The sequence below is a fragment of the Zonotrichia leucophrys genome, chromosome 5, assembly GCF_028769735.1.
Source record: "Zonotrichia leucophrys gambelii isolate GWCS_2022_RI chromosome 5, RI_Zleu_2.0, whole genome shotgun sequence".
In the NCBI taxonomy this organism is placed as follows: Eukaryota; Metazoa; Chordata; class Aves; order Passeriformes; family Passerellidae; genus Zonotrichia; species Zonotrichia leucophrys.
In genome coordinates this window covers 51,592,137-51,611,737 of record NC_088175.1, presented here as the reverse complement: position 1 = coordinate 51,611,737, position 19,601 = coordinate 51,592,137, and the positions used below count along the sequence as shown (strand labels likewise).

Genomic DNA, 19,601 nt, shown 5'->3' with positions numbered 1-19,601 from the left:
TGCCTGTGCACTTACAGATGTTTAGAATCCTTTGAGGACCTTTTAAACTTTTAGTCATTAAGAACTGTCCTATTAGTAGTGATTGATGTTTCTTCACTATTCCTAAACTCTTTAAAGCATCATTCAAGGCCTTTTAAAACTCAAAAATAATTATATTTTTTGTGTTGTCTTGCCAATTACGTTTTCAGTGTTGGTAATTTTCATGTTTGGTGTTCATCTTGTGTTATGCCCTGGTTTTTAATAATAAATGGGGTTTTTTTGTCCATGTGTGAGCCCACCATCCCCAGGTAATGAGCAGCGTTTTCCAGTAGCATTTGAGCCTTCCTTTCTCCTGTTTGTCAGTTCCTTTGTGTGTGTGTGGTTTTTACCACCATGCAGCTTGAGGCAAAGGGCTGGATGGGGCACATGGGACAACAGGACATGTCTTGAAGCTGTTTCATTAAGGAAAATAAAACTACCTTAAAGCATTGGGAGGAAAGCAAGGTTTGATTTTTTTTTTTTTTTTTTTGGTTTGGTCATTTGCATTATTAGAGAAAACAAACCTTGCAGGCTTTGTGCAGGACTCCTGCTTGTCCCCACTGAGAGCAGAGGAGTGCGAACATGAATGGCTGGTTGCAGCTGAGTTTCTTATTTCTAAAAGCTGAGACAATAATTTTGATCTGTAAGAAAGGCCTGTACGACTTCCATATGTGATGAATGCTGAAGCTAGGATGGTGAACAAAGGCCTCTCCAGAGATTGGAGGAGGTGGAAGATTCTTTGATGATAAATTCTTTTTCTCTTCAACAGTTTTTCTTCTCACTGGAGCTCTTTAGATGGAAGGACACTGCTGAGTCACAGGAGCATCAGTGCCACAGCACTGGTTCACATCAGGAGTGCACCTGGCCAGGTGTCCAGTTCCTGGCACTCCAAAATTCCATTGCTGCAGCAGCTGATGGAAGCCTGAGAGAAGGGGAAGGGAGAGAATGATTATTTTCTATTCCTGGTGCTGCCTTCATCTGACAACAGTCATGGAAGGACTCCCTTGGAGGGGGAAGCTTGGGGGTTGTACTTGTATAATATCATTTGTGGGCACAGAGATTGTGATGATTGGGAGTGGGGCTCAGTACATAAAAAGCAAGTATTTGAAGTAATTTATTGATTTAAATTTCTTTTAATGCTTTAATAGACTGCAGGTCTGCACAGTGTGGGTTTAGTGTTGGTTAATGACTAGTGCACTCACTAGAATGCAGTTGTAGGAATTGAGTTTGTGGTGACTGGAGTGGGGCTGTGGCTGATCCCCAGTGGCTGCAGCTGTGCAGGACAGGTGAATGCCATTGAAGGTGAGGAGCCAGGGAGTGCCCAGGGGTGCTGAGCAATCACACAGAGGGCACACAGGGGCAGGGCATCAACAGGAGGGCATAAAAGGCTGGGCTGAAGAACCAAAAGCGCAGACACTTGCAGCCTCCTGAAAAGGTGAGGTGTTACTCTGCATGGACTGACCCTTGCAGCCTCCTGAAAAGGTAAGGTGTTTATTTTTATGAGTTGAAGCTTTTTTAAGTTTTCTGGTGTGCATTGTTGCCCTCTTGACTGTGACATGTGTTGGGACAGTCACTGGCACTGTGTTTTTTTTCTACTTCCATCTCTCTACAGAGTGTGTTACATACTGGACTTCTCTCCACATTATTCATGGTTTCAATATTTGCATGAAAGGCACTTTTTTATTTGTTCTAACTTGATGCTTGATAATATCATCAAGTTCCCTGAGCTCTTTTATTTTGAGATAAGTGAATCATACCATCTGCTGCAGCTGTATAAAAACAATTTTAATAGTTCTCCACAGAAAACTGCTGGAGCCTTTGGATGTTTTATTGGAGCAGAGAGATGTGTCCTAAGGGAATTCTTTTCCACATTTCCTACTTTCTTGTCCTCATCTAAGCCTGGTTTCATATAAAGCAGCAGTGATGGAAGGTGTTCTGCTCTCTCCTGAAATGATCAGTTGGCTCTGAAATTTGTTCTTTGAATGTGATCTTATTGTTTTTCTGGACTGGAGATTTCCCTCATACCAACTTTCTCCTAGGAGTGTGAGCCTTATTGGTGCAGTTCTTTTTCATCCTCCCTCCTTCCTAAAGGATTTCCTTCTTCCTGCATTTTTCCTTTGTTATCTTTATCTTGGTTTTATCTGGTTTTGCTCCTTTTCTAACAGGTTTTTATGTTTCCCTAATTTAGTTTTATTCTCTATTAAAGTGTTTAGTATTTTGATTTTGCATGTTAGCTACATTTTAAAAACTAAATTTTTGATTAGTTTTAGGACTGTAACTCTGTCATGTAGGCATTAGTTCTATTTCATCAGTTGTGAAGAAGCTTAGATGTTTTGAATATGATCACCAAAATCATATTTGTCTGAGAGACTAGCAATAGAATTAGTTCTTGAAGAGTAAAATGCAGCATATTTCAAAGCATCTTTTCCAATTTGAAAGACAGCAGTAAGGATTTAAAGCAAAGCATTCATCTGAGAAGAATAAAGCTCTACTTGGAAGTGTTCTGTTTCTAGGTAAAATCAGATAAGTTTAGCTGAAATGAAAGAGGTTTTTTTTCTTGCTCTGTGTAGGAGATTTAAGAGAAGATTGCTTTTGTGGAAAGTTGTAGCTTGGATTTTGAATTTAGTAGTTTGGGAACTGCTGTATTGTGGTTTGTACAGTAGTACAAGCTACCACAGTACTTTTGGTGATAACGTTGATTACTTTGTAAAATATTACTCATGTAATCCTGGTAATAGAGTTAAAACTGGTGATAATAACCTATTTGTTCTCATCCCATTTCTCACGCACCATTAGCACATATATATTTTTTGGGTTTTAGCACTTCAAAATTCTTTGGATTAGGCAGAATTTGCTTGGCAGAATCAGTCTGGTCTAAGCTGGAGTACTGGAGATAAAGAAACAAGATTCCTCACCTGTTAATGGAATTTTTGTATCTCAGTACAAAAGTCTGGAAAATCTCACCAGTAGTTGGGATTGTCATTTGCTTTAGGTGGAGTAACTTTTCAGGAGTGTTTATGTACACTAATGAACAAACCAAGGTTTTTGAATTGTGTGGGACAATGCTTTCTTCATAACACCACCAAATTAATGCTGATGATGTACTTAGTAGAACACTTGAATGTTCAGAGGTTGTGTTCTGTGTACAGGGACACATTGCATGTCACAGCCAGAGGTTTTGCCTTGCTGTGGTCAATGGATTGCTTTTACAAATTTACAAATGTTGCACAAAATTTCTAGTGGGTTACTTTGTTCTTCCAGGCAGGAAGGGAAAAAATTTAAATCACTAAGTGGCATCAGCAGCACCAGTCTTGGAAGTATTTGTTAGTCTTTTATCTGCTGGTGGAGAGAATAATTAGAGACTCAAGACTTCATTTCAGCAAAGGTTATAAAAAATTCTGTCTTGTTGACCTGGCTCTGAGTGGGCACGAATAAGTGCTCAGAACCTGGCATTTGGAAAATCCAGAAAATAAATTTTAACACCTACTAGGGCATGAAACAATTAAGGTACCAGCTTTAGAATAGTTTCAAATACTGTAATAGTCAAAATAATTTATCAAGCAGTCCATTAAGTACACTTGGAAACATATTCTTAGTCCTATGTTTTTTATGGCTCTGTAAAGCATTTTCCTATACAGTTTAGAAATGTCATTATTTTAGCTCAGCAAGTCAGGTTGCTAGTTTTCTATTTGATTAGTATATTAAAATATATCCATGCTGAAAGCCAAAGAGTGGAATTCAAGGGCCAAGTTATCAAAAACAACCATGACATTGAAAGAAAAAAAGCAATAATGGTGCTGGGTTTTGCATTAAGGCATTTTACCTTTCCATACAGAGACTTTTAGGGTGATGACATGTATTTAGAGTAGACATGACTATTCTTGAGCGGTTCCACTCATGGAAGGGAGGTGGAAGACAACTCAGCTGGGTCAGCATCACCTCTGGTGTGCCCTCGTTTGTGTGGTGCTGGTATAGGCAGAGTGCCTGGGTACACCCCCCTGCGTGAGGATGTTGTGTGTTCAGAACAGAAGAGTGCTCCCATCTTAAAATAAGCTTAATAGCATAAGAAAATATGTGAAGTTCAATAGGAAGAAAATGTATCCCACTAAGATAAGCTCCTAATCCTATGTCCTGTTGGAGCTGTTAAATGTCTAACATGGATTAGAGCACACTTGGTGGCTCAGGTTTTGCTTGTTGATGAGATGATTTAAAACTGTAACTATTTAATTATTGTCTTCTTGTGTAACTAACTTTTGGATGAAAATACAGGGTAAAGCTAACAGTTACAAAACTCACAGGCCCGTCTATCTGTGCATGTTGATTCCAAGATAGCTAAATCAACACGTTTAATTGCTTTGTGCTGAAGGATGCAACTGCTTATCTGTAATTGCATGGAATTGATACTGTTATCTGTATGGTTCCCTACTCTGTCATATTCACTTGCTTGATCTTGAGTTAGATAACAGGTTTGTTTAAAAAGAACTGCATCCTCTGTGTGTGCAGATCATAAAGCAAGTTAGTTTTGCTAGTGATAATTCCTTTGGTCTCTAATAAAGGATCATGGCATGCAAGCATCACCATAAAAAACTGTGTAAAACAACTTGTTTGCAGGCAATAAATATCAGACAAAGGGGAGCAAGCAAGTTTACTGCCTTTCTACTCTTCTTGTGGTAAAAGCTGTCTTATTTTCTGTGTGTTTGTAGGGATTTTTAGAGCAGTTTTTTACAGTAGGGTGTTCAGTGTCATTGGGCCCATTTGTTGAGTTTTGCAGCACTGCTGTGTTAGAACCAGCTCATTAAAATACTGCCTCTATCTAATCTGTGTAATTAGATGTAATCCTTGTTTCAGCCACTGGGAACCAACAGGTGTGAGCCAAAGCAGCTCCTCCTTGTGCAGCATGCTGCCACAGGCAGTACTTTGTTGGTAAATAAAGAGTGTTATCAGAGAGTGGAGTTTGCTCAGCTTTTGGTTCATGATAGCATCTCACTGTCACATGGAAACACAACCAATGAGCTCAACAGCTTCAGCCCAAGGTGTGATTTAATATGTTCTTAATCCACTTGTTTATGCTTTCTGTAACTCACAGCTGAATATCTTGTTTTTTTAGAAAATAGATCCTCCACTCCAAAAATTTGCTTGATTTCGTCATGCCATTGTATTCTAGGATTTCCACCGTGGCATTCTGTATTGAAGTACACAGCTGGTGGAATTGAGGATGTTTTTGCCTTAAAATGGAAGCGAAGGGACCCTTGTTCAGATGGCAGATTGTGCATGCCTGGTTTTTTTCCCCCACTGGCTTACATCAACATTTTAAAGATATTTTATTGCTATAATTGCATTCTGCTCAGACTTTTTGTGCCACTATTGAACCACCTGGGCTGTTTCCACAAGAGGTTGGTTGGGGATGCCTGGTGTTGGATTTTATGCTCTGAAGGGCCAAGTAATCAATAGATAACTTCTCTGATCAATACATTATATGAAAACAAATATAACTGTGAATATACTATATAGATTATACTGCATAGTTCTACAAGGTTTTTATTCTCAGTATTTTTGTCAGGGGTGATTGACAGTTTTTGTTTTGATTGCTGTATTAATGTAATGAAGGGTATAAAAGCACATTACAAGTCCTGCTGTTCTCACTAGGAGTTGGAACTCATGTTTGTGGTAGGAAATTAATCTGGTTTTAATTGCCTGTGAGCCTGAAGTATGTTCCTTTTTGTAAAGCTGATCTCACATAAATATAAATCAGTAACTGCCTGTTCTTTAATTATGTATTAGTGTATAGTATTTGCATGCTGGATGAGAATATGAGCATCTCCAGTTACAGTGTATTGCAGGTCATTAAATCTTCCCTGTTGGATGAAGTTTAGTAGCACTGCATTTCTAAATAATGAAAAATGAGCTGTGCTGCCACTTGTTTTAGAGTGTGACTGTGTTCAGCTATAGTTAGTTACCTTATCAGTAAGGTTATAGGGTTCTTTTTTACAATATGGTAAACAATTGCTGTAAAATATACTATAGAATTGCAAAAAAATATAAGGTCGTTGTAAATTATTTTGAGATATTTTAATGCAAAATAAAGTAAAGGCTTTGAAAATATTTGTTGGTATTTCATAAATACATGGCTGAATTCTACCATGGTGCTAAAATATTCTATGAATTTTTGGAAAAGAGGACTAATGTAACCTGTATTCTTCCATGAGTTACAGAGAACGAAAATAAGTGGAGAGAGAAAAGAATTCATTGAGTTGATTTTTGGAAAAATAGTTAAACTTATTGCATGAAATATGTTAAAATCAAATTGCAAATTATTCCCAAATTCCTGCCTTTTGACTTTCTCTTGGAGAAGAATAATGTATTTGAAATTTATTTGAAAATATGCTGAGGTTTTTTGTTCTGTGGTTTTTTTGGGAGTTTTTTTTAATAGCCATTACTTAATCAGTAGGGAATGTTAAGTGAAATAATATTACTAAGAGAGAACTGTTTAGAATTTTTGGATGAGTAGATTTTTTTGATGTTGAAGGGCAAATTACTCTTAAGAACAACTTTGAGTCATAGTATAATTGAACTGGCAACTTTGTACAAGTTATGATCTTGGGTTTACACTTCAGCCCAAGATGAACAGTAAAAATACATAATTTTTCAAGCAGAATGTGTTCTTCTGGAGAGGCCTGTGGGTGAGGGTTGGGATTTTTTTGTGTGTTTGTGATTTTTTTTTTTAATAGGTTGGAGCTTTATTACTCTGTTACATTTCAAATAAATTGAGAATTGTGAGAAGTACTAATAATGATGATTAAAATAAATAAATAATAAACAGTTATTTTTATAGTAATTATTTAGAATGAAGGTAATTTTTAGCTTTTGGCAGGAGAATATTTGTGAGGTTCCTACACACTGTGAGGTTTTAAGCACGCTGGCCTGATCAGAGCTGTAAGCTGAGTCCAGCCATGAACTTGAGTTGACAGAAAAAAGACTCCATGTGTCTTTCAGAGGAAAAGTGATCCCACTTCCATTAGTCTCTCTCCAATGGATTGTTTGTTCCCATAATAAGGTGTCCCAAAGCCAACACTGAGCTCTGTGTAACTGAGCTGCTGTCAGTGACTTTACCTGGCTGTGACTTTGCACTGCAATTAATAGCTTTGGGGTTTTTTGATTTGGAAGTGTTCACTTACCTAGGTTTTTAAATAATTGCTTTTTATTTTATTTTCATTCATACATAAATATGTTCACAGTGACCTAAGGGAGTGGTTCAAATTTCCTTTTGTGCCAAGTTCTTTTATTTGCTGCACACACTGACCATTAAAGTTTGTTCAGAAATAACTGTGAGCAACTTAAAATGCAAAATGGTGCTTGAAATAGAATCTATGTGAGGAGATTTGGAATGATTCCCTTTCTATCTCTGACAGAATTGTACCTTTAAGTTATTATACAATTAAAATTTAGCTTCCTGTTGGTTATTACAATTTTCTGGACTTGTTCAGAGCATATGCTAAGAAAAGACCGTCCCAGTTTTTTTTTTTTTATCTTTTTCTTTTCTGGTATATTTGGCCATGATCTGTCCAAACTGCTCCAAGACATGTGGCTTCAAAAGTGGTGAGCTGCAGAACTAAGATTTTCTGCACGTATCTCACATAATTTAGACTCACGTGTTTTGCAAAAACTGATCGTGAGATTTCTTTGAAAAAGCTCACAGTCCATATAAGAAAGAAGATGAAATGGTGACTCTGATTTAGTGGGAAATGATGGACAGAATTATGTGTAGTGCACATGTAGTGCTGTAAGAAATGCACATGTTGAATATGTGGTAAATGTTTAGGAGAATTTTTTTCCTTTAATGTGAGAAACTTGATTGTTCAGTTGCTGTTTTTAGCATATCTAAACAATACTTTTGACATGTTTGGCATGTCAGAGAGCTCCAGCTTCAATAACATATTATATATATCTATCTATTATGTACTATATACTATATTATATATCATATTATATTATATATAATATATATATAATACATAATGCTGACATACATATGTGTATATACATGTGTGTATATATAATGTATGTAATATATAATATTTTATATATATTATATATATAATGCTGACATATATGTGTGTGTATATATACACTGACATTTTTATATATATATATATATATATATATAATCAGCAGTTTGTGGAAATCTGGATTGTAGCTTTGAGTTGTGGATGCTTTGGAGGTGACCTGGAGAAAAAGGTCAGGAGAAATGCGGTGTTCGTTTTGTTGGTGAACAACTTCAGCAGCAAATGTGGTTTAGATCAGCTATAAGGGTGAAAATACATAAACCTGATACTTTTGCTTTCTTTTAAAACACTTTGCTACAGAACAAGTTTTTTTTCCTTTCATTAATTTCTTGTGAAAATGTCTGAATTCGAGCATTACGTCCTCAGAATGTATTTTCTGTTAGTTAAAATGCATTTTCTGCTGCCAGACATTGCCCCTTGAGCACTTGGCATCTCCCTATGTACATCCTGCATAACCATTCAAAAGAGCCTTCAGCCCTCCCTGGGCAGAGAAGGTTAATATTGGCCCCACTGAATTGACCCCATTGAATTCATCCTAGGATGAATTCAAATTGAATTTATATTACCGAATTCATCCTAGGATGAATTCAAATTGAATTTATATTATTGCTTTAGTCATATGTTGAATTCAAATTTAACTCATGCTATTGAATTCATCCTGTAGTGAATTCAAATTTAATTCATCCTACTGAATTCATCCTATGATGAATTCATCCTGTTGAACCTGTGTGCTCGTCCCCCAAAGCTCAGAATTTCAGTGTGCTGGTCCCTGCTTGGCTTGATGGCCATAAAGACCCCATTTCTGCTCTTCTGGGGCTTTTGGAGTTGTGAATTTATTTGGACAAAATGGTTTTGTCTGCTTTTTCTTTGTTGATACAGAAATATGGAATATATGTTGGTTTTTTTTTTTTTCCAATCCTGTAAAAAGTGGAAAGAATGCAATTTTCAAAACAAACATGTTCTGCAAGTTTCTTGAAAATGTACTGCCTCCGTAATTGCATCATCACGTGGTACTTAAAATTACTGAACGTGATGATTTTAGTGTTTGTTAGTAAGCATGTCCTGAACAGAACTCTCTATCTATATTGTCTCCTTGTGCATTTCAAATAGCATTAAAAGATGGAATAATCATATTTTTCTGTTCCTAGAATTGTCATGTAGGATGTTGCTGCATGCAGTGACATGGGAAGTTTTTTTCTGAAAAAAATTTTGGGTTCTCTGTCCACTTGGACAATCATATTGAAATGAAAGCAGTTCAATATCTCCATAGATTCCTGCTTTTTAAGGTGCATCGTGGTCAATCCAAAGTGGTTTGATGATGTAATAAAGAAGTGGAATTAAAGGAAAACCTCAGCAATATGCAAATCCTTGTACCTTTTGGCCATCTCCCAAAGAATAGCTGTTAGAAAGGCCTGAATGAAATGTCAGTAACTGAATTTGGGTGAAAATTATGGATTTCAAAGCAACAGAACTTCTGTTCCTATCTGCTGCCATATAGACCTGATGTGTTTTAGGATGAAAAATCATTGCTCATCCACTGGAGCTGAAATTGGTGTTGAAGTTGGAAGAAAAGAGGTTGAAGTTTGGATGTATTTTTCCTTACTCTTAGAAGGAAAAGAGTATAGATTTCATTTGTCCTTCAGATTAATTTTCTCTCTGTGTTTATTGAAACTATAGGTTCAGTGAGGGTGGTCTTAACAAAGGCCAGCACTAAACATTAATTCTCAATTTTGAGCTTTGCAGAAGGAAAATAAAATCCTGAGGCACTGAGAAGAGATTGCCTTTTCTCACAGCGGACTTCAAATATGTGCCCAAACAATAGTCTGTGTACTTTATGCAAGAAACACTGACAACAGTAACTATTTTTACCATGTCTCTATTCATACCTTTGCAGTGATTAGTTGTGAAAGATGCAATAATAAAAGGATAAAGCAGATCAACTATTTCTTGGGAAAAAAAACATCACTGCTAGGAAAAGTTCCTATAGAATTTGTTGTCAATGCTCCCCACTTCAATTCAGCTCGTTCTGCCTGGTGTATATTAAATAGTTGAGTGCCTTAAAATAGTAAGCTGTAGAAAACCCAAGGTGTTTGAACAAGAGGTCAGATGTCTTTTATTGCACTTAGAGTTGATATTTGGAAAATAAAGCAGAGTGGAAAACAAGTTGTGTTGTGACAATGACCAATTTCTGTTGTGAATACCAAGGAAATTCAGACAGCGAGTTTCGAGAACATGACTCATCGTAGGAACATCAGAAAAATGAAGTAGCAAAAAGCATCTTGCAGTGTGTTGATTGTTTTGTTTATATTGCTTTTCTGCTCTCAGGATTTTTTTTTCCACAAAGAGATGGAGTAGATACAAATAAAATAAGAACAAAAACTTTAATACAGGCCAACAGTGGCTGGCAATGCAGTAATAAATATTTATTGTTAGCCTTAACAAACATCCTTTTATTTTGACCTTCTTTGCATTTTCAAGCAAACACCAGCTCTCATTTCAAGTATGAAAAATTTATTATTGTGAAAAATGTTGGCTTGTCATCCTACTGAGAAAGATCAGTAAAAACAGAGAGGAGCACTGTGATCTAGCTTTGATTGGCTTGGAATACACTGGTTGATGGTGGCTTTAATATTACAGAAATACTACAGAACCTATTTCTCTCATCGTGTTTTTGTGCACTTTCCTGTGTTAGACTACTCAGTGTAATAATAATAATACTCCAAGAAAAAAGACTGTTACTTCGACATTTGGTGAATGCCAGTTGTATGAGAGTCTCCATTTTATTTCTCTTATTTCAGGCAGCAGTTTCCAGGTATTTCCTTTTCTTCTAGGGAGCTGGAATGTTAGACAGCATAGCTTGGATGCTGGCTAGCTGTTCTTTAGTTTTTCCTTTGTAGTATGTTTTAAATAAATCAGTACTCTGATTGTGGGTGTTTTTTACAATCCTGCAAAAAGTGGTAAGAGTGCCATTTTCAAAACAAGTATGTTCTGCAAGTTTCTTGAAAATATACTAATTTTATCATTGATACCACTGAAACTATACTCATTTCATCATTGGTACAACTGAAACTATACTCCTTTCATCATTGATACAACTGAAACTATTCTTATTTCATCATTGCTAAAACTGAAACTATACTAATTTTATCATTTTTGTTCTTTGCAACTCTTCTGGGAGATGAACCATGAGTGGTGGGGTGCTGGGGCTGTTTTCTCAGCTTTTGCAGCACGGTTTGTGGCTGTATTTCCTTTCTCCCAGAACTAAGTTCTGGGTTTCTAGTTTGTAATTTTTTTCAAATAAATCTAGTTTCTGGGTTTCTGGTTTCTTCACTTGTGCAGCCCAGTTCTGGATGGAAATCCTCCATTAGGCATGGAACGCTGTTTAGTTAAAATGTTATCTATGGCATTGATGTGGCACTGGCTAGGGGTGGGATTCTTGAAGCTAATTTTTCTTCTGCTCATATTTTAAACATGGCATTCATGTTGTTGGATGATTCTTATGGGCATTTAAGTTGGGAGGAGTACTGCAAAATGCTTTACTCACTGTGCTTGAATGGCTGCCATTCAATGAAATTTTTCTTTTAGGCAAGAAGGGGACAAATGCCAACAGCAGAAGCTTCAGAGAGGAGTAATTGTGGGGCTGTCTCTTGTGGTTGTGTATTAAACCATTGGAGGAAGGATCAGCATTTTCTGGGAAGGTTCTTTCGAGACTGATTTTTATTTATTTTATCTTTTTATCAGAGGAAGAACTTGGAGATAAAATGGTTTAAGTGAGTACACTTGCTGAGGGCACTCAAGATGGTCACTGTCAATATGGATTTTTCATTTTTATTTAATCGAAAAAGTGGATAAACAGGACTGGGGAATGAATAATATAAATAGAATTAAATAATCAAATAAAATAATTAATATAATTAAATAAATTCAATTAATGGAATTAAATTATATTAATAGAATTAATAGTATTAAATACATTCAGTTAATAGAATTAATAGAACTAAATAAGTTCTGTTAATAGAATTAAATAATTACGCAGTGCAAGGTCACTTTTTGGGCAATAACAGCCTTTCTGGTTTTAGAAGAAATTAATTCTGTGTATTGGAAAGAGCCATGGAAAATGCCTTATGTGTGCTTGCTTATCACAATGTGTTAATGATCTTTATCACAATGTGTTAATGATCTTTATCAGGATGTATTAATGATCTTTATCACAATGTATTAATGAGCCAGAGAGGTTGCCTGGACAAAAAGAGGAATGGCAGGAGTTTGTCCCATGGAATGGGGAGAGAGAGGCTGCTCATGGGGCACTGATGCCCAGGACAGGAGGTTGTTTGCCATGTCCTGTATCCTAACTCAGCATGTCTCAGGGGGCTTGTACAATTTGCCACAATCTTTTGGAGATACTGTCCAATATGTCAGAGTCCTCTTTCAGACAATGTCAGGGTTGTGAGAAGAAGAAAAAAGACTTTTTGGAAGATCATCTGATGGAGTGCTTGAAGTAATTAGGGGAAAATGAAATCATACATCTAAAGGATCAAATTACTTAAAAAAGAATATAAAGTTCTTGCCTTTAAAACATAAAGAAAGAAGTGAGTGGCAAATACTGGAATTGTGAGCTTTTAAAAACCGGCATTATGATGATTCAATTTATGTGTCACGTTTGAGTCTCAATTTTGTGGAAGTTCTGCAATCTCATTTTGTTACACAGCAAAGGAAAAATAATCACAAAATCACAAAAGCTGTCAAGTGTTGTGGAGTAAACTTTATCACATGTGGAACATAATCATTACAGGAGTTCCAAATCAGCCACAGTAAAATGAAATGCTTAAAAGGTCTTTATTATGAGAGCTTTTCTGTACCAAGTCTTGTATACCAAAATGGTGAACCCCAACTCTTTGTGTCTCTCTAACTGTAGTAGAGCTAGCTGGAAAATGAAAGCTGTGAAATTTTAGTTTGTTGCTCTCTGTGTCATAAAAGAGCCAAATGCTTTCTAAAACCTGCAGTCACAAACTGATTATGAAATTCCCATGGGGACTCTGATGGGACTATCATAACTTAACAATGGAATGGTGAGTCACTGCAGGAGAAATTCATGTAATAATCTTTCCCAGTATTTATAGGACCAGGAGGATAAAATGTCATTTAATTTCATTTGATTAAAAACTAGTAGGCAAGAGAGAAGGAGGAAGGAAAAAAATGATGCATCTTTTATTTCAGGCGTGAAAGATGGAAGGAATATGTAAGAAGCATATTATGGAGCAGGATATTACAGTGATTAATTTCTAATCTCACCAATGCTCCAAAATGGTCATGTTAATATCATAATCTTTCTATTTGATAACTTAAGGTGATAGTTTTGTTGGTTTTTTTGGGTTTTTTTTTCAGATCCTAGATGCAGAGTGTAGCTTTTGAGTGGAACAGCTGGATTATGAGGAGGTGGACAGTGGAGGGATAGAATGTAGGAAAATAAAGATAATGCAGAAGATACTCTTACACCTGAGGAGCTGCAGCTGTACTAATTACCAAAGATTAGGAACAGGCCTGCCCTTAACAGGCCACAGCTGTGTCCAATGAGGATGAATGCTATAAGAGTGGGGTAGCTGGGTGAGAAGGGAGCTGGAGTTTGTTGTCTGTGCTGTGAAGGGAGTTGGAGTCAGTGCTGTGAGGAGCTGCCCATGAGAAATCACCAAGGAGGTATGGAACTTTTGCAATAGGATGGCAGCAGTGGATGTGGATTAAATCTGGTGCTCTCAGGTTAAAGACCATGGCTGGTGTTGCTTAAAGGTTTGGGGTGGTGTGTGTTGGTTCTTTGAGTAAGGGGAATTCAGTGAGTTTGTGTTCATTCACAGCAGGTGAATGGCTTGCTTGGGTTCTTCATTGGAGCTTCCCAGTGCTGTCACAATGCTGGGAGTTTGTCACTGTGCCATGGCACAGCCACCCCATCCTCTCTCTTCTCCGCCTTGCATTGCCAATGTTTATTTTTGGTTTATCTTCAACATGTGCTGTGTGGTTTGTTAAGAAGCAGGGTGTGTAAAGGGCTTGTCAACCCTTAAATGTATCAAATTGCAAATGAATGAAAGCAGAAGCAGATGTCTGTGAGGAAAGGTAAGACTATTAAACAAAATTTAAGTATTCTTGAATGAGCTAGACCATTGTGGGAATCCATAAAATGAGAGGTTTTTGGGGAAAGCTGCAAAAGGCAGGCCTCAGAGGCAGCAGAACTGTGATTAGAGCTAAGCAGCAGCCATGAGATTGGTCAGCAGAAAAATTATGTAAGAAGTAGAAAAGCAAGGACAAATAGAACAATGGTCTGTATATTAATGCTGGTCTAGAATAACTCCCTAAGGTGCAGAAAAGTTTATCTAGCAAGACATTAGGAAGTTTTAAGCTTAATAATGGATCTCTGTGTGTTGTGTTTTAAGGCTTACAAGCAGGTATTGTATTTGAAATAAGCAAGCATTGTTTAACCAAAGGTACCTGTGCTTGTAGTGGTTGGATAGAACTGCTGTCAATGTGCTTTTGCTTTGTGTGATTGGTCAAAAAACTTCTAAAGTGAGTTGTAGCATTAAGTTCTTGCTCTGCTGCCTGGGATGTGAGCTGCTGACATCTTCCCATTGCCATAACTGTGGAATGAGGGTGATGCTGGAAAACAAAGCAGCTCAAGGCACGTTCACAGCATTCCTGTCCTGTTTGTAAATATCTTCAAAAGTTCATCTGGAAATAAAAATCTCAGTGTTAGGTGTTGCTTAAAAAGCAAAATTGTCTGGAGGCTTGGCCAAAAAGGTCCCTAATTTATTTTTTCATGTTCTGCTGTTCAAACCTGATGGAACCAAGGACTTTGTAGGAGTGGTGGTGAAAGAAGCATCACATGTGTTCAGTACTTTGTAGAGATGACCAAAGAAGAGTCAGATGTTTAGAAGACAAGCAGGCATGCAAGAAATAAATGAGTAGTTAAACATATTAGTGGGAGAAGACTGTTTTCTGGAAAGTCAATTTGCTAGTGAGTTTAAGTGGAAAAAAATTATTATTTCAATGTATTTTATTTTAAAGATAGAAGTAGCTCTTCTGACACTTCCTATCCCTTCCGTGACTCTTCCTGCCAACACTGTAGGTCTGTTTTAGGAAATAGTGATTTTTTTCAAAGTTTTCATCCTAGTTTTGTACCTATGATAAAGAACAAGAGCATTTGTTTGTTTTTGGTTTTTTTTAAGAAAACAAAACAACCAAACCCAACTATGAAGATGTGACTCATGCTGATGAAACTTTTTTTTTTTCCAAGAGGAATTATGATGTAGTTTAGGTTGGTTTTGATTGTAATGTGTTGCTGCACAATAAGTGTAATCCTAAATGACACTTGGGACTCCTGTGATTAAGTTTTTGAGTGCATTTCTGAGTGGGTTAATCTTATGCAAAAAAAAAAAAAGAAGCTGGTTTTAATTTTCTGTTGCTCCTCCACATATTTCTAAAGGGATTTTCTAAATGGATTTCCCTACAGAACTAGAATATAAAAGCTAGAGGTTTATTGCTTATGTACATTAGTTCTGGTAAGGATTAAATGGAAATAACTTGAGTGGAAATCAAAGCATGACATATATACCCTGGATATTTTAAAAGTAATTTAGGAGAATTTGTATTTTAGATATTTAGATATTTTGGATTTTTATTTTAGTTTATTCTTAGGTTTTTTATTTTTGTTTTCTAAAATGTATATTCATTTTTACAATTTGCTAAGCTAAATGCAGAATGAAAAATTACATTTTTATAGTCATTTTCATTGAAGGGAGATAATAAAAAAGTAGCTAATTAGTTTAATATCCCACTCAGTAGCCAGTGTTGGATTTTATGGCTGTAGTAGAAGTAACAGTACAATGCAAAGAAAACCCAGAGTGATGGGAGTCTTTAATAAGAAAGCTTCTCTGAATCTTACAGGTATGTGAGAACTTATAGAGAACATGCTTGGAGTTTTTAGCCTATGCAAGTATATTTAAAATTTCGCTAAATTCTTATGTTCTGTTGAGTTAAAGAAACAACCACATTTTTTAACTGCTTCAGTTTTGTGTTTATAAATTGGTTTCAAGGAGTATGCTTTTGTTTTTGGCACAAGATAAATCAGAATGCTTAAATAGATTGTTTAGAATGGATGGTGTGTTCTCTTTAACACAGATTTGTCTTACAGATATTGCTTACAAAAAATTCTGGGTCAGTGCTTTATTTTTCATATGAGTGATGCAGCTTAATATTGGGTGATCACCCACTAAATTTTGTTTCCTTCATTAACTTTGTAAAATATTGTACGAAATTTTTGCTTCTAGAACATAAGCTTAGGATATGTGATAGTATAGCATGAAGAAATTGTGTTAATTGTTTCAGCCACAGTAGAGTTAGATTATTAGTCTCCTAAGTATCTTATTTATTTTGGGGGGGGGGGGGAATTTCATGTAGAAGTCTTTGTTTTCTAAAAAATGGTTCTGGATATTTGGGTCTTCATTGCCTTTGAATGTCTGTTCTTACCCAATGGAGTTTGTGGTTGAACCTTAGTTGTTCTTCATTGCCTTTGAATTTCTGTTCTTATCCAAAGGAATTTCTGGTTGACTCTTAGTTCTTCTTCTTTGCCTTTAACTTTCTGTCTTATCCAAAGGAATTTTTGGTTGAATCTTAGTTCTTTCAAGAGTTAGATAGAAAAAATTCACTTAAAAGCTGCTTTTACCCTTGGGCCCTATAATTTGTGAGAATAAGTTTAGTTCATATCAATTTCTGTTGAATATGATTGTAGCTGGTAAGTAGTTTTCAAAACCTGTTTCACATAAAAAAAAATCTGAGAAGTGGGAAAAAATCCCCATGCAAATATTAATATTCAAGTATATGGAGAATTTGTTTTTCAGGTCTAGCTCGAGTTTCCCTCAACAACAGAGGTCAGTTCAATCAGGGCTGAGAGAAAAGATTTATGGCAATACCAAGGTGCAGAGAGGCAGTGACATTTGTACTTTGGTTTAGATACAATGTCACAAAAACAATAACAATCCTTTTATTTTCTTTTTGCTAGTATGTATTCCCTAGACTAAAGAATTCCAGTAAGAGGTTTGGGGGTATTTTTGTTGTTGTGTTTTTGGGGGTTTTTTTGGTATTTTTTTGGGAGGGGCGGTTTTTTGGTTAATTTGTTTTGGTTTTGTTGGGTTTTTTTTTTTTTGTGTTTTTATTTGTTTGTCTGTGGGTGTTTGGTTTTCTTTTTTGTTTTTAGTTTTGATACGGTGAGAGATTATTTTTTGCAGAATTGCAATGATGTCAGAATACAAGAAACATTTCCAAAAAGGCAACGGCGTGTTTTCCTCTAGTACATGAGGGGGATTTTCAAACTTAAGTTCTGCACCATCCATCAGTTTGTCAGTGCTCTGAGGTGGAAGTGTTTGTGTTTTCCCTCCCCAGCGTTTCCTGGATATGACATTTGGAGCTGGAGGTCACACAGCAGCTCTGCTGGAGAGAGCCAGAGACATCACAGTGTATGCCCTGGACAGGGACCCCACAGCTCACAGCATGGCCCAGCAGCTGGCAGCAGCCTACCCGTGAGTTATCTCTTCCTGTCCTATAAAATGGCTGGGATAAGGCTGGTACTTGGGTGTTTTAGCAGTGATTTGATATATTTTTATATATTATAATATAATATATGATAGAAAATATAATATATTATACAATACAATGTATTATATAATATAATTATAATATATCATTATATATTATACTATATAATATATTGTATAATATATTGTGTATAATATAATATATTACATATTATATTACATACTATATGACATTATTATTACATATTATGTTATATATTATATATTATATACAGGTATAATATATATTATATAAAAATATATATTATATATGATATTCTATATTAGATTATATATTTATATTACAACTGTATATAACACAATATATAATACAATATATTATATCATATCATAACACAACACATAACACAACATAATTTTATAATATAATTATAGTATTAAATATATAATATGTATATTTTATGTATTATATAATAAAATATAGTATATAAAATATATAGTATCATATATATATAATATATATATTATACCTTTTATATATTTTATAGTTTTAATGTCTTGTTCTGTGCTGTGTGCACCCTGTTGAATAGGAGATGATCCAAATCAATTTGTTCGTGAGAGCGTGAAGCTGCTTCTTGGGGTTTTGGAGTTCAACGTGTGTTTTGTGGGTTTCATTTTAAGCAAGCATCAAGTAGCTGATTTTATATTTTAGAAGGGGTTTTAAAAAGATTCATGTGTTCTGTTTGCCTTGAGATGGTTCTGATTGCAAATAGCACAAAAACATATCTTGGTGGTATGAATTTCACAAAAATGATGGAATAATAGGTCTTAAAATAATTAGGTCATTTAAATATGGATTATGAATATTTTAATTTTAAAAACCTCAAAATAATTGTAATTCAGTATTGGGTTTGCTAAGTATTTTGCCACTGGCTTGAGAAACTACTGAACAATTTAATAAGCTACAATTTCTGTGTATAGCTTATGCTTCAATTTTCTTTTTAAATAAGAGTGCTGAATTTGCTAAATGAACAATTGCTAAGTGCAAATTTTCACATCTTTTTTAGTTATGCAAAGTTATTGCTCCTTTATTTAGTTCAGGAAAGAACCCAGTCAGAACATCAGTGCATTGGTGCAAAAGTGTGCAATATATAGATTTGAATGTGAGCTTTTCAGAAAGTGACATTTTCAGATCTGACCAGTAGTAAAAATGTGTAGATACAAAATTAAATAATGCGAAGTAGTCAAGACTTGAGAAATTTAGGTGAGGTAGTAAGGAGAGAATACTCACTGTCAGGTTGAAAACGTTATTTCAAAATGAGCTTTAAAATGAAGAAAAGCAAATATTTCCAGTGAGAAGAGATCTGGAAGAGGCAGATGAAAAACCACCTGGTTCTTCAGTCGTGTTTCCCACAAAAAGAGGAGTTCTGGGGCAGCAGTAATATTTAAGCCATGCAGAAGGTGTTCCTCAGCTTTTCTAAGATAAAGGGCTAAACTATGCATTCCTTTCAAGTGTGTTGGACAGAGACCCAGTGGGAGAAATGCAGGCATGTGCCAGGACAGCACAGCTTCTTTTCTAGCCATCTTGCTCTCTAAGATGGCTTACATCTTAGAGATTACATCTATTTCTCTAAATTTGCAGTTCTCTCTGGGCTGAAGTGACATGCAGTGTATGCTTACAAATTTGTGGAATGCCTCTCCCCTCCATTATTTCTCCAGAGAATGCTCTTTTTGACAGAATGCTGTGGAGAGTATTGTCAAGGAAAGTCCATTTTCTTTTAAGCTAAGCCTGCAAACATGTTCTGCCAAGTGTCATGGGAGTTGTAAAGTCTTCTGTTCTTTGTGTCATGGAAAAAAAACCCCAGTCTTTTAGAAACATTCCCACAACATAAACCAGCAATGAACAGTCCTCTGAGTCGGTATAAGTTTATCTCAAAGTACCCTA

The 19,601-nt window shown here is 35.7% G+C and overlaps 1 protein-coding gene across 3 annotated transcripts in view; it reads left to right on the top strand.

Annotated features, from left to right (window-relative positions):
- METTL15 (methyltransferase 15, mitochondrial 12S rRNA N4-cytidine) overlaps positions 1-19,601 on the top strand; it is an 83,327-nt gene that overhangs the window by 15,132 nt on the left and 48,594 nt on the right. For all 3 annotated transcript variants that reach the window (XM_064715592.1, XM_064715593.1, XM_064715594.1), the window contains exon 3: positions 17,505-17,641. In XM_064715592.1, the coding sequence (XP_064571662.1) occupies positions 17,505-17,641 (137 nt within the window). The remainder of the gene's footprint in view (positions 1-17,504; positions 17,642-19,601) is intronic.